Source organism: Sarcophilus harrisii, chromosome 3 (genome assembly GCF_902635505.1).
Source record: "Sarcophilus harrisii chromosome 3, mSarHar1.11, whole genome shotgun sequence".
Classification (NCBI taxonomy): Eukaryota; Metazoa; Chordata; class Mammalia; order Dasyuromorphia; family Dasyuridae; genus Sarcophilus; species Sarcophilus harrisii.
Window position 1 is genome coordinate 496,976,366 of NC_045428.1, and position 27,099 is coordinate 497,003,464.

Here is a 27,099-nt window from a genome sequence, read left to right on the forward strand (position 1 = left end):
GAGTTAAGACTTGATTCATTTTCTGGTCTCTGATTTGACAGTATTGACTCATACTGACTGTGAAGTCTACTCAAACCCCTAGGGTGCCTAGATATTAATGATTTTTTTCCATATCCACTGACTGGCATTTAAAGAAAAAGTCTACTGGAAAGAATAAATCAGTGCAAATAGGGAACTGAAGGGGGAAAGTAAAAGCACAGAAGGGACCCCAATAAATCAACGGGACACGACACATATATTGCCTCTCATACCCCAGAACTTTTTCAGATGAGAAAACATGTATTCGGTATAACTACCTTCTTTATTGATTTACTCGTTCAGCTTGTCCATTATTTAAAAAAAAAAAGAAAGAAACAAAACAAACCCCCTAAGAGAAAGATGCCTGAGCACAGTGTGAATCAAGGCATTGGGGGAAGGCACTTTGGGAAAAACACCAAGGGTATATAGGCAGAGATGGGCTCGGGGCCCACTTTGGCACCAGATGAGCCACGGGCTACATTACATGGCTGTGGGTGGCATGGTGGGGAAGGGCTGATGTCCGAGTCAGGGGAGATCTAAGTCAAGAATAAGGAGCACGTTGGAGATGTGTGCTGGGAAATGCTGGAGTAGGGGCAGGGGCTTTCTGAGATGGAGCGGACAAGCCCCCAGGTTTGCCTTGAAGAATTCCTTCTCTGTGTCCTGAACTTCCTCCTAGGCTCTGATGTCTCCCCAGACCCATGGGCGGGGAAGGGTATTCCCAAAGACCTCCGTGTCCTCCCTTGGAGTCCAGAAGGGGGATGTCCAAGTTGCGTTAGCAGTGTTTCCCATCACACCTCAGCTCTTATGGCTGGTTCCCCATATTCTCTAACTGATCCCAAGTGCTACCCAGGAGGCTGGGAGAGAAGTCCCCTGCTAGGAATTTCTGTTTAGGAGCAGAACAAGTGGAAAGGCACCACACACACACACACACACACACACACACACACACACACTCACTCACACTCGCACACTCAGGAGTTGGACCTGGTATTGGCACATATAAATATAAATTAAATTGACAGGCTTACCAAAAAATGGCATGAGGGTAGGCCTCAGTACCGGCTTGTAATGGAGGTCTAGCTTTTCTTCCACCTCCCTGGGAGTCCCTCCCCTTCCCCAGACCCTCCAGGGGCCCTATCTATTTCCAGCTCTCCTGGTGATAGCCGAGGTCCGTCACAAGACGTAGGGGGCTTTGGCCATGGCGCCGTGGCCGTCGTGGCAGTACAGGACCTCCTTTCTGGTCCGGCTCATCTCTCGTCGGTACTGGCCCTCTTTGACCACCTTGACGCACCAGAGGTCCTTCCCCAGGGTGATGCTTTTGACGGATGGGAGGTATTTCAGAAGCCTGTCGGGCAGGACTGCCAGCCCCGTGCCTGACAGGTTCAGCTCCTGCAGGGAGTTCAAGCTGGAGAAGACCTCGGCCCTGGCCGACTGGAGACTGGGGTTGCCCGACAAGTCCAGAACCTGGAGGCTTGGCAAGTCACGGAAGGCAAATGGGGCGAGCTCTGTAGAGCAGCGCAGGCTGCTGAGGGACAGGTGAATGAGGTCCTTCAGCCCGGCGAAGGCCCCTGCCCGGACCCTGCTCAGGAGGTTGCCGTCCAGGTTGAGGTAGCGCAGAGGGAGGCCCTGGAGGTCAGGCACCTCCTGCAGCTGGTTCCAGGAGAGATTCAGGCTCTGGATATTGGGGGTGGCCCGATCCAGGGATGGCCGAATCACCCGAGTAAGTAGGTTATGGGAGAGGTCCACATTGAGGGGCTTCCCCTGCCCACGAGAGGTAAAGCTCTCCATGGAGACCTCTCGGAGTTTGTTGCTGCTCAGATCCACCTCACTCAGAGGAGAGCTGGCAAAGCTCTCCTCAGGCAGGGCCGCCAGGGCATTGTGGCTCAGGTCCAGGGACTCGAGGTACCGCAGCCGGGAGAAGGTGGCGGAGGAAAGCTTGGCAATACGGTTGTAGCTCAGGTCGAGGCCCACCAGGGTGGTGTAGCCCGGTCCCGTGAGCATGGACTCGTTGACCGTCTCCAGCTGGTTAGAGGACAGGTCCAGGTAGGTTGTGTCCAAGGGGATGGGGACCGGCACAATGTGGGAGCCCAGGCCGCTGCAGTCCACCCGGGTCAGGCTGAAGCTGTCGAACAGGCCGAAGGTTTCCACTTCGCAATGGCAGCCTGGGAAACACGGGCGAATGGCCCTGGCGCCGGGGGCCAGGAATAGGAGTGGGAACCAGAGGGACCACAGCATCGTGCAGCCTAGGAGACAAAAAGAGCAAGGTCATGATGAGGGGCGGAGCGATGTCAGCACCCACCGGGAGGGGCAATTTCACAAAACCACAGGACCCAGGACACAGAAAGTCAGAGTGGGAAGGGGCCTCAGTGAGCGCCTAAACCCACCTTTTACAGGAAACTGATCTGTCCAAGGTGACAACAGGACAGGTGAGACTCGAACTGAAGTCTTCTGACTCCCAGGCCCATGCCAAGAATTTCAGCCCTCTCAGAAATCTTACATCCTTCCAATCTAATCTCCAATCCCTGAAGTCATTCCTTCTACAATGTCCCCAACAAATAGTCATTCAGGCTCTGCCTGGATCCCTCCAGTGATGGGGAACTCCTTCCTTACCAAGGCAGCCCGTCTCATTATACGCCAGCTCTGGTGGTTAGGATTCCCATCCTTTTATAGAGTGAAATTTGCCCAGTCATAGAATCATAACATTTAAGTGTCAGCCAGGGCTTCAAAGGCAGGTAGTCCAGCCCCTATTTAAAAATCTATAGCATATCTAAGAAATGGTCATCCAGTCTTTGATTGAAAATGTCTAGACAGGAATTCATTCCTATGCATTACCCCAATCTGGGTCCCTCCTCTGGGATCAAGCAGAAGAAGTCAATTTCCTCTTTCCTTCAGGCACATGAAGATTCCCCTTCCTCCAGGTCTTTTCTTCCCTAGGCTAAACATCCTCATTTCCTCCTCCTGATCCTAGTAGATTATCTTTCTCTGTACTCATTTGTAGGCTGTAGAGCTAAGGAAAAAACAAACGCTTAGGTACCATCTAGTCTTATTTTACAGAAAAGGAAACTGAGCCCCATAGACAGAAAGTAACAGACACAACTCTGCGTCCCCTCGTCTCCAAATCCCACGCCTATCTGTGACGCCACTGTATCAATGTCTAGCCTAACCCATCATGCACAGAACTAGACACCCTTATGCAAGGAAGTCTAACCAATGTCAACTTACCCAAGAAAGGAAGTCACTTCCCACCAGGTAGGAACCTGGGGCCTCTGTCACCCCTGCCCTGGGGCCCTGAGGACTGGGAGAAGACCCCGTGCTATCCCAGCAGCAGACGGCCGTCCCCTCTCAAACCCACCTCCCTCTCCCTGGCCTGGCTCCCAGGACCAGGGCCAGCAACACTCTCTGCCTGAGGCTCTGAGGCAGGGTGAGGACACATAGCTGGCTTGTACCCAGTCACCCAAATGCACCCGAGGCTCCGCCCCTTCCCCCTACCGGCCTCCTGTTCCTTTCAGATGGACTAATTTTCAGATTAAAGCCTGTTCAGGTGCCTTTCATGCCTAACCCTAATTAGGAGGGCTGGGGTGTTCAAAATTTCAGGAAAAAAAAGAGGCGGGGAAGTTACCCTAAGCCCTCCATTATGTCCCAGCTTGTTTACTGCCCTACTATTAATTACATCCAAATGCGCTGAGCTCCTCTACCAGGCTCAGCTCTTCTTACACAGACCTGTTCCAAAGGTTTAAGAAAGAAAGAAGAGAAAGACAGTCCCAGAGATTATTCTTCAGTTACCCAAGGTGATTATACAACTCTGTGGACATTAAATATGAAACAGCCACTTTTGTCAGATTTTGGGTTACTCAACCAGGTCCAACTCTAGCCTGACTCAGCCACCGCTAGGGCAAGGCAGGGGACGGAGTTGGAACAGCCCCTTGGAGACTACTGGAAAGAAAAGGAAGAAATATTAAAGAGGAATGCAAGATGGGACAGCCGTCCCGAAGTCCTGAGTGGAAATTCCATCTCTTCACTACCTGTGGAATCTTGGGGATGCTATTTTAGTTTAGGATCTTTTTCTCACGTGTAAAAGGAGGGGATTGGAGAAGATGGTTTGTGGGGTCATTTCTACCTCGAAATTCGGTGACTCTGTCCCATTTTCTTACTTTACAGAAAAATCACATGTTCTGAACTTGCAGTGGTTCTCAAACTTTTGTTCTCAGTATCTTCATGTTGTTAAAAAACTATCGAGGATCTGTTCAAAAAGTTTTTGTTCACATGGGTTATATTTATAGCTATTTACTATATTAGAAATAAAAAATAATTTTGAATTGGTAGACCCTCTGAAAGGGTTTCAGAGACCCCAACAATTCTTTGGATACACTTTGAGGAATCTGAAGGTTAGGAGAACCTATCTTTGAAGCAGAATCTTTTCTGAGAACCAGGAGTGAAAGCACACACCTATAATCCCTGTTACTAATGAGGCTAAGGCTGGGGGCTGGCACTCAGCAGAGCTTCAGAAGGCAAATTTGTTTGGGTATTAGCGTCCTGGCACCCATTTCGTAAGGAAGGGTAAACTGGTCCAGGTTGCAAATAGAGCAGGCCATAGTTCCCACACGTATCAATAGCAGGATCAGGCCCACGAGAGACCACTGCACTTCCTGCCTGGGTGCGATAGGGAGACTCAGGCTAAAATAAAATCCCCTCTGTGACATGTGAGAGAAGTCAGCCGGCTTTATGAGAAGGAAACTACAGCCTCCCATAGCAGTCCGTTCTGCTTTGAAACAGCTCTGAGAGCACACTGTTTTAGACTCAATCTGATTTCTTACAGTTTTCACTCACTGGTCTTCATTCTGGCCTCTGGGAGAAAATTTGAGACCCAGAGAAGAAATGACTTAAAAATAATGAACCCAGTGAGAATGGAATCTTGGAGGGACCCTAGAGAAGGTCCAATGCAACCAATTCTTTCGTTACAGAGGTCCAGTAAGGGAAAATTACTTCTCTTTGAGATTCTAAGCTCCTTACTAATTCCTCATGGGAAAGGACAGTGTTTTTGTTTCTTTCCTAAATCTTATACCTTTTCAGTATGCAAAGTCCACTCTATGGAATTAGAAACCTCTAGTTCAAATTGGAAGGGTGAGCATGCAGTGGAATGAAGAACCCAGACCTGGTTAAGAGCCCTGAGTCCTAGTCCTGACTCTACCCCTGACTGGGGTCTCAGGCAATTAATTCACTTCCCAATACTTAAACCTCAATTTCCTTATATATAAAATTGGATGAAATAATTTCCAAGATCTTTTCTAGTCCAAATCCAAAGACCTTAAGAAACCTAGGTTGACCACTGACTTGCTCTCTGATTTTTTCCTCTCCAGATCTCAGCTTCCTAATCTGTAAATTAAGTTGAACTAGAAAGCATTTCAGGATACCTGATCTTTAGGATGTAGAAGAGTGATGTTCTGACATTTTATGTTCCAAGAACATGACATGTTTCTACGTACTAAAAAAAATGAATGACAAGGACTGAGTAGAAGCTTTGGGGAGCTAAAAGGAACAGTTAATTAATTTTGGACCCTTCTTGCGTGACTTGCATGAAAACAATAACATTTTGAGTAATAAGGATGGCTAGGCTGGGGAATCAGCGTGGTGCAGGAGAAAGGAGCAAAACCAGGAGAACATTTTTTAGATGTTAACAACCCAGATTTAAGGACGAATAAATTTGAAAGCTGGAAGAGCTCTGATCAATGTGATGCATGATTCCAGAAGACTGATGCTAGCTGCATCAGGTGCAAGATTCAGGTGCAGGAGATTTGAATTTTTTTGAATGCAGCTAATGGGGAAATTCATTTTGCTTGACTATGTCTTTTTTTTTTTTTTATAAAAAATGAGTTTTTCTTTTCTTTTTAATGGGATAAGGGATCAGAAGGAGAGAAAATAGATGCCCATTAAATAAAAAAATGAAACTTTTTTTAAATTAAAAAAAAAGCTCTTTAGATTGACAGTGAGAAGGAATGGACTCTAGGCTGAGCCCTACCACTAAGCCAGTATAAATCTGGGTAAGACTGAGAAGGAAACATTTTCAAGGATTGGGAAATGACCTTGCCTGGGACAGAGGTTTGGGGCAGTAACAATAGATACTGAGTAAATAAACAATGCATTAAATCTTTTGAAACAAGGAGTTGGACTATTAATTATCATTAAGTCCTGACAGAGGGCAGGAAAGAAAATCTGTCAGCCTTCCAGGATTTTTAAAAAATGACACAAAACGTGACATACACAAAGACAAGAACAAGAAGGTCTTAGTCTTGGGTACCAAGCTACTACTCAAAATCAAGCACTCTACCTCTGTTTTCATTGGCTAGTCTATCTTTCACCTAATCTTGGTCTGTTTAAAAAACTCTCTGACCTTAAAGTGTCTCAGATATTTACTGAAGTGGGCTTCTAGCTTTTTCTAGACAGTTCTCATTTCTGTGCCTCAGTTTCTTTTCCTGTAAAATGGAAGGGTGCTTTAACTAGATAATCTCATGGGTCCTTTCCCACTCTTCACATTCTATGCTCAGTTTCTTTTTCTTTTTTTTGCTGAGGCAACTGGAGCTAAGTGTCTTGATCAGGGTCACACAGTTAGGAAGTGTTAAGTGTCTGAGGCCAGATTTGAACTCAGGTCCTCCTGACTTCAGGGCTGCTGCTCCATTCACTGTACCATCTAGCTGCCCCTCTATGCTCAGTTTCTTAAACAATGGGTTGCAACCCATGTGGCGTCTCATAACTAAATATGGGGGTTACAAAGTTATGATTTATTATCAGTAAATGTTTGATTTATATATCTATTTTATAAGTCTATTTATCTGAGATCATGTAAAAATTTTTCAGGCCAAAAGAGGGGTTGAATGGATAAAAGATCAGAAAACCTGTCCTAGAGAACTTAAGTGCTACCTTCTTCAGGAGGCCTTTTCCCAGCTAAAAACAGTAATAAAAAATAGCATTTATATAGTGCTTACCATATGCCAGGCACTGTCTTAAACAGTTTACTAATATTATCTCAGGGATAGTTAATTGATGCAGGGGAGAAAATACTGAGCTTGGAATCAGGAATACTCGTCTTCATGAGTTCAAACCTGGCCTCAGACACGTGGCAGCTGGCTGACCTTGGGCATATCACTTTACCTTGTTTGCCTCAGTTTCCTTATCTGTAAAATGAGCTGAAAAAGGAAATGGCAAAACACTCCAGTATCATTGTCTAGAGAACCCCAAATGGAGTCATGAGGCATCAAACATGACTGAAATGACTTAAACAACAACAATACTATTGATCCCTCCAACAACCTTGGGAGGTAAGTACTGTTATTATCCCCATTTTACAACTGAGAAAATGGAGACAAATAAGTGAAGTTGCTGTCCAGGGCCTCACAGCCAGTAATTATCTGAGAGCGGATTTGAATTCAGAATTTCCTAACTCCAGACTTATTGCATCATTTAACCCCGAACCGGTTAGTATTGTCTCCTAGAAAGTTCCCTTGTATACTCCATGAATCTTATGTATACTTATCTGTGTATGTGTCGGCTTCTTCATTAGAATGTAAGCTTCTTGAAGGCAGGGACTATTTCTCTTTATTCTTTGTATTCCCAGAACTTGCCACAGTGCCTGGCCCAGGTAACACTCAATAATAAATGCACGTTAATCAGTCACTATCCTCAGATATTTTAGACTCCCAGCCCTTTCCAGCTGGCATTGCAAGCTTATGCCCTAATATTCTGGGTTTCTCCCGTTCTGATATTCCCTGCCCCTTTCCTTTCTCTGCTTCTGCTCAGCATTCAGTCCTCCATCAGAGAGCTGTGCATGAAGTAAGGCTGAGGGTTGGTTGCCTAATAGAGCGAATCTATTGCTGGTTTCGAAAAAAGGCAGACAGATGGCTCAGGGGGAACCAACTGGGATGAGACATACTCAGGAAAGCTGGCCAGGGAAAGAAACTTAAAGAAAACTGACCGGGCTAGCCCCCTGCCTTCAGGAGGGAATCGAAAGAGAAAGAGAAGCTCTTGGCCCCAGCGCAGCAAGGAGAATTTCCAAATTGGCTCGGAAAGAGAAGGTGATGAAATTGTAAGGAGGAGAAGAATGGGGAAATTCTGGGAAGAGAAAGCATTTCCTGAAAATTTGCTGTTTTCCTGAAAAAATGAAAGGCCTTCAGTAAAATGTCTCCATCTTGCACCCACTCCCACCTCCACTACCCTTTCCCCACTCTAAGAGCTCTGATGGCTGACCCCAAAGGGCACAAACCAGAGGAGGCTTGAGGGAGCAAATACTTGTGACTTGTGACATATAGGATCCAATGAGGCTCAGTTCTTGCCAAAAGTGACCCCTCATTTCCCTTCTTTGTAAAACAGCATCTATCTCATATAGGTGCAGCAAGAAAAGATGCTCTGGAAATACGAGCCACTGTGATACCTTGTACTGGAGTTGTGGGTATAAATATGTTGTTTTTCAGTCATGTGTGACTCCATTTGGAGTTTTCTTGGCAAAGGCACTAGAGTGGTTGGCCATTTTCTTCTCCAGCTCATTTGACTGAGGAGGAAACTGAGGCAAGCAGGGTTAAGTGACTTGCTCAGAATCACACAGCTAGTGAAGGTCTGAGGCTGGATTTGAATTCAGGTTTTCCTGTCTTCAGGCCTGGCAGTCTATCCACTACGTCATCTCACTATTCAAGAATTATGGATATATAGGGGCCATATCTACTTTACCAGTCCAGAAGTTTTCTGAAGGAAAGGAATTTATTTTCTCTTTCTTCTTTATTCCCTGGCATACAGCCACCTAGAGCCCTGACCAATAAATGTTTGCCAAATTAATATTTTTTCACTGATCCCATGGTCATTATGGCCCATCTTTAACTGGCTGTAAGGAGCCCTATTCTTCTCCCTAACCAAGAACTAAACTGAGATATTTTAATGGCAGTGGAATCCAGTGAATGCTGCATGGAAGGGGCCTATGAGCTGGGTTCCAATTCTGTTTTTGCCATCAACTAGTCCTATTACTTTGAGCTGGAGTACTAGGGGGTACAACAGATAGAACAAAGATCTGTAGCTAGGTCTCATCTTCATAAGTTCAAATCTGGTCTCAGACATTTACTAGCTATGAGACCCTGGGCAAGTCACTTAATCCCATTTGCCTCAGTGACCTCATCTGTAAAATGGGCTGGAGAAGGAAATAACAAATCATTCCAATATCTCTACCAAGAAAACTCCAAATGGGATCATGAAGAGTTGGACAAGACTGAAAAATGACTGATCAACACTAAATTACTGTAAGCAAATTAAATTAGTTCCCCTTCTTTGAATTTAGACTTTCTCTCTCTCTCTCTCTCTCTCTCTTCTCTTCTCTTCTCTTCTCTTCTCTTCTCTTCTCTTCTCCCTCTCTCCCTCCCTCTTACCTCTCCCTCCCCCCCTCTCTCTTTCAAATGATATTCATACCACCTATCCTAGAAGGGTAGAAAAGTGAGTTTTTGTCACTACATTCTAAGATTCTTTAAGTGCAGGGTCCTTTTTCATGTTTGCATCCCAAACCCAAACACCATATTAATTGTTCCAAGAATGTGGAAAGGCCTAGAGAAAGATCTCCAGTGTGTTTGGTAGACTGCTTCTGGAGGATTTAGAAGAAGACATAATCATGAAAAAGAATCACACAGCAGGAGAAGGTGTGGATGGATTGTCAGCTGAACCACTGGAGCTAAAATCTCCAGCCACTGAAGTGTTGTCAGCACAGGATCTAGTGGATAGGAAGTAAGTGCTTAGACTTGCTGGTCAAACTGAGTATGTTGAAAGAAAGGAATGTGTGCTAAGATAAATTCTCTAAGGCAATGGTTATCAAAGTTTGGTCCGAGAATCAGGAGGTTCCTAAAGTAAAACTGTTTTCCTAATAACACCAAAATGTTTTAATTTCAAATAATAGTAAAAATGGATATATAATATAGATTCTAATATGGAGTACAATAATAATAAATATGGACATCTTATATGGATCCTAATATGGCTGGCTACTTAATATATATTATAATAAAGAGTGAATATGGATTTCTAATGTAGATAACAGTAATAATAAATGTGAATCTCTAACATAGATTATAATAGTAAATGTAGATATCTAATATGTTATAATAATAAAAATGGATCTCTAATATAAATAGTAAATATGGATATCTAATAGAGATTATAATAATAAATATAAATCTGTACTATAGATTATAGAAATAGTAAATACAGGTATATTATAGATTATGATAACAGCAAATATACATATAGAATTTAGATTATAATAACAGTAATTATGGAAATTGAATATCCATTATAATAACAGTAAATATGGACATCTAATCGAGATTATAATGATAATAAATATAGATCTCAAATATAAATCTCTAATATACATTATAATAATAGTAAATATAGATCTTTAACAGATTACAATAGGAAATATGGATACCTAATATAGACAATAATAATAAATATGGATCTGTAACATAGATTATAGTAATAGTGAATATAGATATCTAATATGGTTTATAATAATAGTAAATGTAGATATCAAACTGATTATAGTAATAATAAATAATGTGGATCTCTAATACAGATTATGATCAAAGTAAATGTGTACATCTAATATATATTATAATAATACAGATCTCTAATGTAGATTATAATAGTAAATATGTATATCTAACACAGATTATAGTAATATGAATCTGTAATACAGATTATACTAATAGTATATATGGATATTTAATATAGATTATAATAGTAAATGTGTATATCTAATGTGAATTATACTAATAAATATGGATCTCTAATATGAATTTCTAATATAGATTATAATAGTAAATATAGATATTGAATATAGTTTATGATAATAGTAAATGTAGATATTTAATATAGATGATAATAAATATGGATCTATAATATAGATTATAATAACAACAATAAATGTGGATGTGATATAGAGCTTAATATGGATATTAAATATAGATTATAATAATAACAAATAAGAATATCAAAACTCTTTGAGGGAGACCTTAATTTTTAAGGATATAAAGTGGTTCTTAGACCAAAAGATTCCGGCATTCAATGTTCTATGACTCCTATCTCTGAAAAGCTATTTGCTAAATTCCCTTTCATTTCTGACTTTCTATAAGGTCCCATCTGGATCCCATGATGTAATATTAGCATGGTATCAGATAGAAAGTTAGATATAAGAGGAAAAACTTGGATTCAAACTTCCTTTCTGATACTTAACTTTCTAGGTAACTTTGAGTCATAAATTGCCCTAAACCTCAGTTTCCCCACTTAGAAAAAATCTCTAGGAACTTGTCTAGTTCTAAACTTATGGCCCTATGATTTTACAGTGGGAGTTCCTTTCAAAGATTGACACTCTTGTTTTGATTGAATTCTAATAATTGTGTAATCTTTCTGCCTCAGATCTAAGGAATGAGGGGGGTTGGACTAGATGATCTCTGAGGTCTCTTACAATCCTAAAGTTATTATCTTATGATCCGCTTTGGTGGTGCAGGTTGCTGATGCTCCCCCCACATCTACCTGATAGAGAATCCCCCCCCTTCAAGATAGCCAACAGTCAGTCAGTCAGTCAAGCAGCTTTTGCTTTAGGACCTCTGGGGAGAAGTGAGAACATTTTTTTCTCAGGACTTCACTTGGTTTCATGGTGAGAGGTTGGAATTCTAGCTCCAAGCATGGCTTTTTGGGCTCTTTTGAAGAACAAGGATGGGGAAAATTTCAGTGAGGGGAGAGGTTGGAAGAGTTTGCAGCAGAGGCCAGGTGGCAGTCATTAAGAGCAGACCACAGGGATCTGGCCCCAGACTCCTCTTGGAAGCCGCTTGGTGTGTGTCTGTTACTCATTCCTTGGGCTTCTACCAAGGAAAACGTACAAATGGGTGCCTCATTTTCTAAGTTGACCTTGAAGTAGAAGAGCCAAGTCTCCATCTTAGGCTGCCTTCCTGGAGGCAGAGCCTAGAGGGAGGGAAGCAATGGCCATCACTGTCCTCTGCTCTGGTCCCATCTGGAGGGTGGAGCTTGGTTCTGGGGCTCATTTCAGGCTCCCTGAGCAGGACACTGAATCTCAGTTTCCCCATGTGTAACATGACCTCAAAGAATCTGTCCATCTCTAAATCAGTGCTCCTGTGATTTAAGGTTTATGCCTAGTCTAATCCAGGAAATGCTATAGAGAATCCAGAGGAAGGTGACCAGGATAATGAAGGGACAAAGGAAACAACACTGGCTTTGGAATCAGGGCCCTGGGTGAATCCCAGTTTTGCCCAGGATTGGCTTAATGAATGACCATGAGAAAGAGAATTTGGGAATGGGGAGGGAAGACATGTTTTCTGACTGCAAATACCCAAAGAGCTATCATAAATATCCAAAGAGCTGTGACCAGAAGGCAGCGCTAGGACTGATTGTGGAAAAATCAAAGAGGGGCAAATTTCAGCTCAATATACAGGAGGTTGTGTGACCACGGAGAAGCCAATTCTCTCTGGGCCTTGGAGGGGCCAGTCTGTAAAATGTGGGTTTAGAGTAGATTTCTAAAGTTCTTTCCAGTTCTGAATCCTAGGATTCTTCAGGGATATCTCACAGTCAGACTGCCCAACAATGGAATGGGAAGGAAGAAGCTCCCAGGCACTGACCATATTTAAGAAAAGGGTTGATGACCCTCAGTGACAATATTGTGGAAGGGCTCCAATCTCAGGTCCCCTGTTAGATTAGATGGTCTGCCTCCATTTAGACTTTTTAAGTTATAATTTAGCTATAAATTATAGCTGGCACCAGAAGGAATCGGGTTAATTCTTGTCTCCCTCTTCCCTTCTACTTCTACTGAGGTTCAGTATAAAGCTTTTCTTGCAAAAGTCTTGGTTTCTCACCAGGTGTGACACTATGGAAAAGTCACTTCTAGCTATGTAAGAGGTCTTCCTTATTTGTTCTGAGCAAAGCGGAGAAGGGACATCTAAGTGATGCAGTGGATAGAGTTCTGGGCCTGAAATCAGGGAAACTCATTTTATGAGTTCAAATCTGGCCATCATCATTTACTATGTGATGCTGAGCAAGTCATATCACTCTGCTTGCCTCAGTTTCCTCATTTGGAAAATGTACTAGAGAAGGAAATGGCAAAACAACTTCAGTATCTTTGCCAAGAAAATTCCAAATAGGGTCATAAAGAGTTGGTCCTGACTCAAGTGAATAAAAAGGATAGGGGAGAGAAGATGAACAAAAGAAATGTTTCCTGACAAATACCAAATACCTGTAGTATTGCTCCCATTTTACATATAGAGACATCAAGGTCTAGAGAGCTGAAGTAATTTGCTTCTGGACATAGTGACAGTATCTGTACACAGTATACACTGTATCTGTAGGTCTATCTCTTCCACACAGTGGCAGAATTTGAACCAAAGTTTCCCAGTTCTAGCGGCAACAAACTATCCCCGAGGCCATGATGCCTCAGAAGTCAATATAGCTATTGTATTCATTGTATTCATTAAGAGGAAGTGTGCTTACCAGGTAAGCTTCATGAGGAGGAGGAAAGTGTTAAAAATTGTTTTTTCCATCAGAAATAACTGATGGAAACATAAAGGCATCATAGTTGGTGGAATTGTGAACTGATCCAACCATTCTGGAGAGAGATTTGGAGCTTGGCTCAAAAGGATACAAAACTGTACATACCTTATGATTTAGAAATATCGCCACTAAGGCTGTATACAAAGATACATTTAACATGGAAAAGGACTCACATGCACTAAAATGTTTATAGCTGCTCTCTTTGTGATGGCAAAGAATTAGAAATCAAGGGGATGCCCATCAACTGGGGAATGGCTGAACAAATTATGGTATATGAATGTAATAGTAGTGTTCAAATCAAGATTTGAGAAAAACCTGGAAAAACTTACATGAACTGATGCTGAGTGAAGTGAACAGAACTGGGACATTGTACACAATAACAGCAAAAGTGTATGATAAACTTAGTTCTTCTCAGCAATACGATGATCTAAGATAATTTTAAAAGATTCATAAATGGTATACTGATAAAGTGCCAGATTAGATGACACAGTAATAGAATGGAGAAAGTTCAGGAGATATCTAGAATGGGGAAGATCCTTTATATCATATCGTCGTTCATTCATTTCAGTCAAGGCCAACTCTTTATGTTGGGGTTTGTTTGGCAAAGACACAAGAGTGTTTTGCCATTTCCTTCTCTGGTATATTTTCCAGATGAGGAAACTGATGTAATGTGCCTACAGTCACATCCTTAGTAAGTGATTATGGCCAACTTTGAACTCACAAAGACAGCCTGATAACTGTCTTCTGGTATCTGTAGGTCTGTCTCTCAGAAGAGGATGTAACTTTATTCTGGTTATCCTCAGAGGGAAAAACTAGGGACAAAAATTTGAAGGTATGGAGGCAGACAGTCTCAATAGAAAAACTGTCTTCAAATTGCCTCAGGAGGGGATGGATTCCTCCTTGCTGGAGATTGTTAAGGAAAGGCTGGAAGACCACATACTTGTAGGGAGGAGTCTTATGTAATGTTGAGTTGAATTTTTAATTATGAATAAGAGATCGTTTCCAAGTCTTGGACTGATTAGGAAACTGAAGTTCTGAGTGGTTTCTGTTCTTGCCAAGGGGCACACCTGGCAGGAATAAGAGTATGTATCAGGGCAAGCCATGGAAATCAGATCTTTTTCTTAAACCACAAAGGCTCTAACAGCTCCTGGAATTTTCCAGAAGCAGAGTACAGCATTCACGGGTTCCTTTCTTCAATAAGTTTAATCCATTTCAAAGGATAACACATATTTTGTTAGGTGCCAGGTGTGTGATGTGACTAGTAAAGGTTAGAACTTCATAAAAAAGGAAATTGTGGGCTAGAGGAGCCATGGAGGGATTAGAATCATAGTATGTCAAGATTGGAAGGAAATTCAGAGGCAATGAGTGTGGAACTCCCTTTCTCTTCCAACTGCATGGTCATGATGTTTCCCTTCCATCTCACTTCTACAGAATTGCTGCTTGGAATCACCTCTTAATCACAAGCCCTGCTTTTTTACCCTATCCCCAAATTAATATAAAATAAGCCTTAGTAACAGAACTGGGAGCTATAAAAAAATGTCAACTTTTCCATTCACTCTTGTCTAGGCCCCAGATTTTAGGATTTGATCATAGGTAGCATTCTAGGATGGTGTGCCTCCCCAATTTACCCCAGGACATGTATTGAGCCTGATTCTCTTCTGAGAAGTAGAAGAATTTTACTATAGTCTGTGATGGTCCAAAGATGTCCCCTGGTTCTGAGATTCTACATTCTACCTCTTGAGATGTAACCTTCTATGTTCTCAGGTCCCTTTCAAGATGATAATCACTGAAATTGCCAAAGTCCGAGTTTCCATCAATAGTAAACACTTACTCAATGTTTGGTAATTAAAGCCTTCCCTCTAGGGCATTCCATCTGGATATTGAGAAATGTGGAATTGGCACTCAGGTTCTGTCTAGATTCCTACTATGAACCTTGCAGGGGAAGCAAGAGATGATTAGTCTGGCAAGAAAGGTAAAGAGAGTATTGAATGGGAGGCTGTCTCTTTTAATGGAGTCAGCTAGTTGATAGCTGGACAATTCACTGGGTGATTCAGATAGGTGGGTAATTCTCTGAGCTTAGAAAAAGGAAGACCTGAGTTCAAATCCACCCTCAGATACTAGCTGGCAAACTAGCTTAGTCACTTTACCTCTGTAAAATGAAGATAACAATACTGTTTACCTTGCAGGCTTGTTGTAAGACTCAAATGAGATAATATTTATATATCATTTAGCACAGTGCCTGAGCCAGATCAGGTGGGGCAGTAATGCTGGCTATTATTGTTACTGTTGCTAATGAGCCAGCTGAAATCCCAGATTATGTACATCTGGCCAGGAGACACCTCCAATCCCTTCTGGATCTGACCTTATTCATAATCTGGGAGGCAGACAAGGGAATCTGGGGAAATGAGTCAGGAATGCTTTATGGACAGAAAGGCCAGGAATGTTTGGTTTGGAGATGAGAGGCCTTAGGCAAGAGTAGAGGAGTGGGAAGAGATCTGATCATTATCTTCAAATATCTGAAGGATTGTCAATGAGAAGAGGAGGCAGTCTTGTTTTGTGTGATTTCCAGTAAAACCAGGAGCAAAGGGATATAGATTTCTACTTAGTGTAAGGAAAAGCTTCCCAGTGGGTTGGGTAACCTTGAGAGTTAGTGAGTTTCCCATCAATGAAGCAAAGCAGAGACTTCCCAAAGCAGGGACTGAATGGTCACTTTTTGGGGACGTTGGAGAGAAGATTCTAGCTTCAGGGAGGGACTACACTTAGCTGCAGTCTTTTCTAAACTCTATAATTAAATTCAAATCAATCAACCAATATCTGTGGAATATCTACTATATGTTAGGGACTGACAGTGCTAAATGCTGGGAATACAAAGAAAAATACTAAGCAATCTCTGCTCTTTTAAGAAGCTTACAATGTAGTGAGAGAAGACACATATGTACCTATCTATACAGCTATATGCAAAGGAAGCTTCTCTGAAGACAGACCTTCATCACCTTTTCCTGGGCTATTTATTCCAGTGGCACTTTAGCTGTTCTCCTCACCTTACTCAGATTGTGTCATCTGATCCTCTCATGTTACATAATGGGGAAACCAAGGCTCATAGAAATTATGACTTGCCCAAGTTCATGCTGATCATAAAGTGCAGAACAAACATTGGCTCTAGCACTAGTCCCAAATCTGGGGTCCCAAATGGCTTCTTCCATTCATCCCTCAGCCATCTTTGGACATACCTTCTCCACTCAGTTTATCATCTCCTCTTTTCCCCTGAAAAACTTGTATCCCATCCAGGGAACCAACTTGGGATCTGACTGGCCAACTTTCACCTAGTCATCAAGAACCTCACTTCCTTGGCCTTCTCTTCACCAGACTCCCCATCACACATTCTGCTTCTATGTGTATCCTCAGTAATTGGCAAAATGTAGTAAGTGCTTAATAAATTATTATTCTCATGTTCTTATTCTCTCTGTGCTTCTCCTTTTCTCTCACCTCCCCCTTTCCTTCCTTTCTCTCTCTTCCCCCTTCCTTGCTCTTTTTTCTATTTTCTCCTTTCTTGTTCCCTCTACTCCTTCCCTCCCTTTTCCTTCCTTCCTTCTCTTTCACACCTTCCTTTCCTTTTTCTCCCTTCTCTCTTTACTTTTTCCATCTTCTCATTCTTCCTTAATTTCTCTTTCCTTCCTTTCTCTCATCTTCTTTTCTTCCTTTTCTTTCCTTACTTCCTTCCTACCTCTTAATTTTTTTCTTCTGTCTCTTCTTCCTTTTTCTGTCTTCTCTCCTTCCCTCTCCCTTTCTTCTTTTCTTCCTCCCTCCCTCCTTCCCTGTTTCTCCCTCCCTTCTTTTCTTCCTTTCTCCTTCTCTTCCTTCTTTTCTTCCTCACTTCCTTTCTCCTTTCCGCTCTCCTTTTCTTCCTTCCTTGTTTCTCTCCTTCGCTTCCTTCCTCCTTTCCTTTCCCTCCCTCCCTTCCTCCCTTCCTTGTTTCCTTCCTTTCTTCCTTCGCTTTTGCTACTCTTGAGGATCTTATCACATACCACATCTGTTGTTAGTTAGCTTTTCACGCATTAGTCTTGTCCTCCCAATTATTCAGGAACTCCTTCAAGTTAGGGTCTGGATTACCCTGGGGTATACTATTCCACAATGCCCAGGTAGGGCTGTGCTCAGTATCAAATGCACAAGTTGCTTACCTACCCAGCAACATGGGTAAGGGAGAAAAGCATTCACCAGAGGCAATTACTATGGTTGAAATTACCTTCCTAATACATTTATCCCCTCTACTAACAGCTGTAGAAACTAGAGAAAGGCAGGTGAACTGAGTTAATAGGGACCTGCAGCACTTGAACAGCCAATAAATTGCTTTATATCCACTATTGCATTTCATTGTCACCACAAAATGAGGTGGTAGGTGGTATTATTAAACCCACTTTTCAGATTAGGAACCAGACCCAGTTTACCCAGGGCAATCTAAGAGACTGAAGTGAGAGATAAATCTAGTCCTTTTTGATTCCAAGTTCTTGCTTCACCCATTATGCCTTGCTTGCTTTGCTTATACTTCCTACTTCACAGGATTGTTCAAGGGAAAGTAATTTGTAAACTTGAAAGGGTAATTGACTCTAAAATGTAATGTTCTCTGTCGAGGTTTTCTTGGGATCTCTGGAGGTAGCCTTCGTTTCAGTTCAGTAATCACAAGAGTACAGCCAGGAGTTAAAGTCCAAATCCTTTATTATCTCTTTCAAAATCCTATCTCCTTCATTTGGGGCTTGGCTAGTTTTCTGGAGGCCTTCCTCTCTCCTTGATTCCATGGTCTTGATCTCCTGCCTCCTTCTCTGCCCTCTGAATCTCTCTGAATCTACAAAGGTTTGTGCTTCAGCCTCCAGCTACCACAAAGGTGGACGATGGAATGAATCTGTCTCAACCTCTGAGAGCTTCTAGTGTGCCTGCCTTTTTTGGCCCTGAGAATTTCTAGCTTATATGCTCCACACTGAGTATATACTAATCATGTCACTAGGAAACCATTATTTGTTGTAGGATTAAATCAATGCTAAACTACATTTAACCACTGTCTCCTCAATTCCACTTAGTACTTTGTTTCAAATTCTGGCCCATAACATCTCTTTGTAGGATTAAATCAATCATACTGAATCATGCTAAATTACATAACTATTGTCTCTATCAATTCCACTGACTTAGTACCTTGTAAGAATCCTTTGTTTCAAGTTCAGAGTTCTGGCCTGTAACATGAAAGTGCTATAAAAAATGGGAGGTAGACCTAGAGAATAATTCAAGTAACTAGCATTTATACAGCACTTTAAGGCTTGTGAAGTGCTTTATGTGTGTTCTCATTTGATCCTCACAACAACCCTATAAGGTATTTTTAGCTTCATTTTGTAGGTGAGGAAACTGAAGTTCAAAACTTAGGATCACACAGTTAACAAGTGTTTGATGCAAAATTCAAATGTGGGTCTTCTTAGTCCAGCATTCTATTCATTATACCACCTAGTAATCCACAGATGATCCAGAGGTCCCTTTCAAGGCTGAATCAATGATCCTTTGAGCCTATGACCTTTGGAAAAATTACGAGAGAGAGAGACAGAGAGACAGAGAGACAGAGAGAGAGAGAGAGAGAGAGAGAGAGAGAGAGAGAGAGAGAGAGAGAGAAGAAACAGAGACAGAGAGAGGGAAACAAACAAAGAAAGAAGGAAAATGGACCTATCTTACAGATGAATATGCTGGGGCTAATAGATTTAGGCTTGGCCTAGATCATGTATCTAAGTAAAGTTAGAATCAGAACTTGAAGCCTGGTGTTCTAGCTTCTAGACAGGGCCAGTGTGTAGCACAGGTCTAGGAGCAAGGCTCCCATCCTATTTTGTAGAATATGGACAACATAGTGACCATTAGTCCAATTTCATGGAGAATGTTTTCAAAACTAATGTGACTTTCTCCAAATATTTACTGGAACATTTGGGATGAATGGGTTTAAACATTTCAAAACTATTCCCTATGAGGATTGGTTGATGGAACTCAATTTGATACAGAGAAGAGGTGACCCAGGGAGGCCTTTGAGTGCATAAAGGGCTGTCTCGGGGAAGAAGAGTATCAGAGATTTAGATCTCTAAGGGTTTCCAGAAGCTATCTAGTACAAACCTTCCCACTGAACAGACATGGAAGTAGAAAGGTCCAGAAAAATCAAATGAGGTAACCAGTATCACACAGATGGCAAATGGTTGAGTTAACATTTGAACCCAGGTCCTTTGGATCCAACACTCTTTCCCTGGCACTAGTATTTATATAGGGTGTCTGAGCTTCAGGTACGGTTCAGACCAGATGACCCTGGACCCTTCCAAGTTTGAGAACAAGATTTTAGAGAAAACATGACTCTGGTCTTGGTTCTGTTATTATATATGATTTTGGGTCAATCACTTCAACCCTTTAGAACAGGGATTCTTAAACTTTTCCCACTTGCATCCCCTTTTTACCCAAGAAATTTATGTGACCTTGAATGTACAGGTTTATAAGATATGTATAAAAATCAAACATTTACTGATAAGTCATAATTTCACTCCCATATTCAGTTATAAGACCCTAATATGTCTTGAACCATAGTTTAAGAAGCTGGGCTCTAGAACTCAGTTCCTCCTCTGCGAAATGGGAAGGACAACACTATCCTAGTCTATCTCAAAAGATGATAGTTGGGGTTAAATGAAATAATAATAGTTGTGAAGTAAGCTGTTACCATCAAGCAGTAGAGTTATATGAGCTACATTACTATTATAATTTGTTCTCCTCTTTGGGGAACCTGACTCCAACAGGCCCATATTCCTCCTCCTTGCTGCCTTCTCTCCCACCCAGGGAGTTACCAAAAAGTCCAACTCTCCAATAAGAAATCCTCTGGTGGGAGAATGATTTGGTCAGCTTGATGATTTTCAGGGTCTGAAAGAAAGCCAGAAGGAACTCCCTGCCCCTCCTTGCTCAGCCTGATGATTCTCACAGGACGTTTCCAAGAGTAGAAGGAGGGAGGGTTAGGGTATTCACAGGCTGGGTGATGGAGCTCATGATTCTGTGAACTCTGACGCCAATGGAATCCCTGATTCTGCATCTGTCCCTCTTCCTTCCCCCTCCCTCCAACCCTGCTTGGTAAGATTTGGAAGCTAACAACTGTGGGAAGAGCCAAAAACTTGGAAGAAATAACTCCCTACATTCTAAAGATTCGTTCCAATCAACTCTGGTCCCCAGCCTCATGGAGATGCCTGTGAAAGTCATTCCTTTCTTTACAGCTGGATCAATCTTAATCTCTCCTAATACTCTCAATACTATAACTTGCAGAGAAGATGCTGATCTACATTGGTTGAGGAGGTTTTCTCACTCAGAACTTCCCTATCCTAAAGAAATCACAGATATAGTTCATATTTCCCTTAGCTATCTCACAATCAAGCTCAAGAAAATGGGCAAGGAAGACATAATTACCCTTGCTATTAAGGATGGATGGGGAAACAGAGGCTGTTAGAGATAAACGTCCAACTTGCTCATGAAATTATACATAGTTTACAAGCTGCTTTTCTCATAGTACCCCGTGAGGAAATTCCCATTTTTCAGACAAGTAAACTGATGCTCTCTCTTCTAGATATTCTGTAGTGTAATGTCTTTTCTAGTTTTGATGTATTATTATTGCATGTTCTAATGTCCCTCCCAGCTCTAAAGGATTCTGTGTTCTTTAACCAGAAAAGAAGTAGGCTCTTGATCCAATTCATTAGGCTGTAAATAAGGCCAACTTTAGCCCATCTGAGGCCTCAAATAGTGGGTTGGAGGATTCTGGTCAAAAGAATCTTAAAATGATAAATGTAGATATAGAGTTGGAATAGGCTCTGGGTTGACACCTTTGATCTGTCCACCTCCTTCTCTGAGAGACAGGTTAAAATGACTGTCTCAAGATCACTTAAATAGTAACTTGCTAGCAGAATTGAATTCTGATCTTTTGACTCATAAAGACTTTTACCATTATGCCACATTTTTCTTCCTCATTTCCCTCAACAAAGATCAGCATTTTTTTCCCAAATTCTTAGCAAAGATGACTTGACTTTTCCTTAAAAAAAAAAACAAAACTACATACAACAAAAAGATAAATTCCACACTTATCCTACTGAGACTCTTCCTCCCATCAGATCACACTTGGGACTCATTCCCATCAGCACTATCTACCACTTCCTAATCGAATTCCATCAGATTGGGTAAAGATCAGGTGCTTCCTCTCTAAGCCAATTGTCCATTTCTGGAGAATTTCTTGTTCAAGTTCAGAAAAGGATGCTCTAAGCCAGGGGTCCTCAAACTACAGCCCGCGGGCCAGATGCGGCAGCTGAGGACGTTTATCCCCCTCACCCAGGGCTATGAAGTTTCTTTATTTAAAGGCCCACAAAACAAGTTTTTGTTTTTACTATAGTCCGGCCCTCCAGCAGTCTGAGGGACGGTGAACTGGTCCCCTATTTAAAAAGTTTGAGGACCCTTGCTCTGAGCACTTACTCTGGGCAAGGATATGCTTGGAATTGGGGAAGTCAAAGAAATGAAATTGGGACTTGAACTCCGTGCCCTTCATAGAACAATTTAGCATAGAATATGAGCCCACAAACCGTTTCCTCCTTGATCTGTTCTAACTATCCTTTCAAGTCCACTTCAATTTCCACCTCTTCTAGGAAGGTCTCCTTCATCCCCTGGCTGGTAATATCCTTGCCCCTGGGATTTGCAGAACAGTTTGCTCCTATCTGATGCTCTTATCTTATATGCTATTTTTGTCTGTGTCTTATCTTGTAATCTCCATGAGGATAGGAAATATGTTTTTCTAAACTCAGTCTTTCCTGTGCTACCTAGCACAGTCCCATGCACACAATAAGAGCTTAATTAATGTTTGCCAGATTGAATTACTACATTGGGGGATACAGCAAAGATCATAAGAGAGGCATTGTGGGGCAAAGAACTCTGGCCTGGCTGTAAGACTAGTGACCACAGCTAAGGCACTTCCATGTCTACAAACCTGTGTTTCTACATCTAGAAAATAGGAACAATAATACTTTATTTCAAGTATTGAATTGACAAAGCATTTTATATACATCATCTCATTTTAGCTTCACAAAAACCCTGTGAGATAAAGAGACTGTATTATAATCCCTATTTTATAGAAGAGGAACTAAGGTGACATAATTTATTCAGGGTCACATGGCTGATGTCATAGATGAGGACTCAGTTCAACTTCTCTCGATTCCAAGTCTAGTATTCTATTAATCTTTGGGCACTTTATAAATGCCAGCTGTTCTATAATACTCTACAAATGTGAGGTTTTACATCAATGAGCTGTAATCTACACTGGTGGAGAGTACGCCCATCTCACTGAGATCACAGACACATCCAAGCATTAAAATATTATGATTTTGTAGACTAAATGCTCTGAGAGTTAGGGAATGGAAAAGATTGCTTTCTTTTGTGTTTTTGAATACCAGAGGGGGAAAAAGCAGGACTCTTGTATTACCCTGCCAATAGCCAGACAGCTCTACCTAGGAACAGAATCTCAGATATCAACATTGTCTACTTCCTTCACAGTATATATAGAAAAACTGAGGCCCAGTAAAGGAAACTGATTTTCCTAAGATTATACAACTTATAATAGCTAGATAACACAGTGGATAGAACACCAGATCTGGAATCAGGAAAACCTGAGTTCCAATCCTGCCTTAGATACTTCCTAGTTGTAAAGCCTGAGCAAATCACCAACCCTGTTATCTCAGTTCCTTCATTGGGGAAAGGAGCTGGAGAAAGAAATGGCAGACCATTCTAGTATCTTTGCCAAGAAAACCCCAAATGAGATCACAGATGAGTGAACAACAGCAACATACAAGTTAATGTCAGAATCAATAATAATAGTTCACCTTTGTATAGCGTTCTGTAGTTATATAGCACTTTTCTATCCAGTAAGGATACCTTGATTCTTACAATGGGTCTTGGAGAATTGGGCAACTAGGTATTGCTATTTCTATTTCAGGATCAAGGCAGCTGAAGAGCAGAAGGGGAAACCAATTTGTTCAAGGTCACAATGAGTCAAAATGGCATACCAAGTGTCCTGATTCCCAGTCTAATAACCTCTCTGCGTTTTCTATTTATGGGCCTCAGTTTCCTTCTTTGTAAAATGGGAGGGACTCTGGGGTAGAATTAACAGTTTCTAAATCAGGGGGTTTTAGGCTTTTGGGGGTCATGAATCCCTCTAGAAGTCTGGTGACGCCTATAGACCTTTCCTCAGAATCTTTTTTTTTAATGCATAATTGAAGGATATGCTAAATTAGAGATTAATGAAAATAACAATGTCCTTTTCTTTTCCATCCAAATTCAGAGTTCTGAAATTTATGGACTCTCTGGACCAGATTAAAATCCCCTGTTCTTAAAGTCCAGATTGGACCTTCTGTCTTCTGTGTTCTAAGTTCATATTATGGAAGAGCTAAACTCATTTTACAGATGAAGAAACAGGCTGAGAGAGAGGAACCTTGTTCAAAGTTTCTCAGTTTAGAAAGTGGCAGAAATAGGGTTTGAACTTCCGCCCTCAGAGCTAGTATTCCTTCATTCTCCCACTTAGGTCCCTTCTAGGCTCCACCATTCATTGTTCTAGTCTGTTCCCACTGATATCTTAAGGAATCTCCAGATTCAGGCTCTCCACCTCCCTCCTCCTCTTCAAATTGGGAATGGGGATTTAGGAATTTCTGGATCACATCACTATTGAGCTGGAGTGGGAGGGCAGGGAAGGGAACAGAGAGAAGCTAGGGAGGAAGAAATACAATAAATCCTGAGCATTAGGAATTCAGAAATGGGGTGGGGATCCTTTGGCTCCAGCAAAGTTTGGGTCAGAGGGGTTTGCAGAGTTGGGGACAGACATTATTCTTCCATCCTAATTCCTGGCTGGGAAAGTGCCCACTCTGTCCCCACTTATCTGCGTGCAGGGCTGGTTCCCAGCTCTGACCATGAAACAACCCAGATCCAGTCACTCCCCACCCCCTACTTCCCCCTTTCTTAAGGTTTTAGTCTTTCCTCTGGCTGGCATGTCTGGGCTGATCCAGACAGAATGGAGGAGAGAGAAACTTCTGAATCATTCGCAGAGGAGAGTCCCCTCATCTCATCTTCCCTCGGCCACGTCCCCTTCTTCCCCCAGTTTGGAAAAGGATCCTTTCCAGCTCGATGAGATGGTTGGGGGTGGTGATATGGAAGACCCTCATAGCCGATAGCCCATTTCTCCAGACTGGGAGAGAGAGGGAGGGAGGGCCGACCAAATAGGGGGAGGCGGAGCCAACTCCAAAGTGTGGGGTTGTTGGGGCGGGGACCAGAGTCTTCCTAGCCGCTGGGGCTGCTGGACTTGCAGCCGTGGCAAGGCGGTCGGTCCCTCAGTCATCCTGCCCCCCCTTGACCTCCCCCAAAGTGCAAAGACATTCAGAGAGGAGACGAGCTAGCCCGGATGTGAGTGACCTGGCAGAAGGCTCTGGTCTCCTGTTTTGGGGGAGACTTTTCTGCCCCTCAGATCTCAACTCAAGTAAATTAAGGACCCCTTCTCTCATGAGCTCCCCTGAGTTTCACAGGAGACTTCGTTTCTCCTCCCTGAATAGTTGTGAATTGATTCTCCTCCCTCCCTTCCAAAGGGTATAGACTTTCGTTCTAGGGATTTCAACTTCTGAATGGGGAGTGGGAAAGGGATCCCTCGCTACACCCCTGGGAAAAGAGGGCTAGTGGGAAGGGCGAAAATTTACCCCCCCCCCATACATACAAGCAAGTAGACATAGTCGTAGGATTTAAAGTAGCGACGAACCTGAGAAACTAGAAATCTATCCATAACCCCTCATTTCCCCTTTAATAAAGGAGGCGCCCAAGGCCCCCGAAAGGAATAAATGACTTGCCTATGGTCACTCAACTAGTTAGTAAGACAGCAGAGATGGCTAACCCAGGCCCTCTGCTTCCAAATCCCGAGACCTTTCTACCTATAGTGAGACAGGCAGACAGACAGATAGACACATACACACTCCCCTTTCCCTCTTCCGGCAGCAAGCAGCAGTAGGATGAAGCCGAGACCACCTCTTTTCAAACCAACCCCTCACTGGCCTTTGTCTTCCATAGCCTATGTGAGCCTCGGAATCCACATTTCTCCTCCTCTCATACCCCCCACCCCTCCCACACCATCTCCCCCCGCTTTCCGGGCTAAATCCGAACTAGAAGCCAAAAGGCCACTCCCGGTACCCCCCGACCCCCCAGCCAAAGGTGTAGCCACTCGCCTGGGGGGGAGTGGGGACTGGCCCAGAGAGACCTCTCGCACTACCCCAAGACTCCCGGGTAAGATCACACCCAGCCTTGAACCTAGCTGGCTCGGGGGCTGGAATTGGGGAAGGGGTGGGTTCGAAGTTGGAGAAAAGTTCTGGAGGCCGCGTGGTGAGGTGGAGAGAGCCTGGATCTGGACAGAGAACGTAGGCAGACCAAATCATCTTGACCCAGCTTGGTCCGCCACTGATTATCCCCGGGGATTCGCGGGTAAACCACTTGCCTGCTCTCAGTCTCAGTTTCCCTTTCTGTAAAATATAGGGATACTAGTCGCACCCATTTCTAGAAGGGGGGTGCAATTGAGCGCTTTCTGGCCGGCAGCCGTGCCCGCGGGCAGTGCAAGGATGACCATCCCCGCTGCCGCGAGTAGGCTGCTAGAGGAGAGGGGGCAGGAGTGCAGTCCCGGTCTCCAGCCTTCTGGCCCGGGCTGCAGAGGGGAGAGCGCTTTGCAGGCAAAGGAGCCTGAGCAGAAGCCCGGAGCTTTGAATGAGCCGGGGGGAGAGCCGGCCGCGGGCGGGCTCCTGGGGGGAGGGCGAGGAGGGAAAGGCAGGGAGCTGGGGCCCCCGAAAGGGAGGGAGGGAGGGAAGGAAGGAAAGAGAAAGGGAAGGAGGGAGGAGGGCATCTGTGCCGGGCGCCTGCACGCCCAGCAGGCAGCAGCTGCCCCACCAATGCCAATCGGATGCACCGGGAGAAGGACTGCAAGATCCCCCTCGTCCTTCTGCTGTTGCCCCGGCCCCGCCGCACACACACCTTCCAGCGCTCCCGTCGGTCTGCCGGCTGCAGCGGCGCCTGCCCTCCCCGCGCTGCTCAGTCCTTCGCCTGGGCCGCCGGCCCCTTCTCCAGCCTGTCCCCGCTCATCCCGCGGCCGCCGCCTAGTCCGAGCGCCCGGCTCCCATCTCCTCCGTGCGTGCCTGTGTCCTCCTCCTCCTCCTCCTCCTCCTCCTCCTTCTCCTCCGGCAGCCGCCGCTGCTGCCACCTCCCTCCTTCCCGCAGGCACCGCGGAACAGCTGCCCAGGAGCTCCAGGGAGCGTCGCGAAAGGGCCCGAGCCCGGGCTGGCTCCTCCTCCCCTCCAGGCCCGCCCCGGTCCCGCCTCTTTCCGCCCCGCAGCCCGGCTTCTCCACCCTAGGGAGCGTCTCAAAAGTGCTCAGCTCCTTCTCCCCTCCAGTCCGGCCCGTTTG

General features: G+C 43.5%; 1 protein-coding gene across 2 annotated transcripts; it reads right to left on the reverse strand.

Moving 5' to 3' along the window:
* Positions 1-282: 282 nt before the first annotated feature.
* Positions 283-27,099, reverse strand: TSKU (tsukushi, small leucine rich proteoglycan). Of its 2 annotated transcripts, none has more exons than XM_012545322.3 (2): positions 26,671-27,099; positions 283-2,261 (listed from the first exon to the last, which is right to left on the reverse strand). In XM_012545322.3, exon 2 carries the CDS (start codon positions 2,251-2,253, stop codon positions 1,192-1,194), a length of 1,062 nt encoding a protein of 353 aa, XP_012400776.1. In that variant the 5' UTR covers positions 2,254-2,261; positions 26,671-27,099; the 3' UTR covers positions 283-1,191. The 2 variants fall into 2 exon arrangements, with proteins under 2 accessions (XP_012400776.1, XP_031817208.1); XM_031961348.1 differs by lacking the exon at positions 26,671-27,099 and adding an exon at positions 2,851-4,223.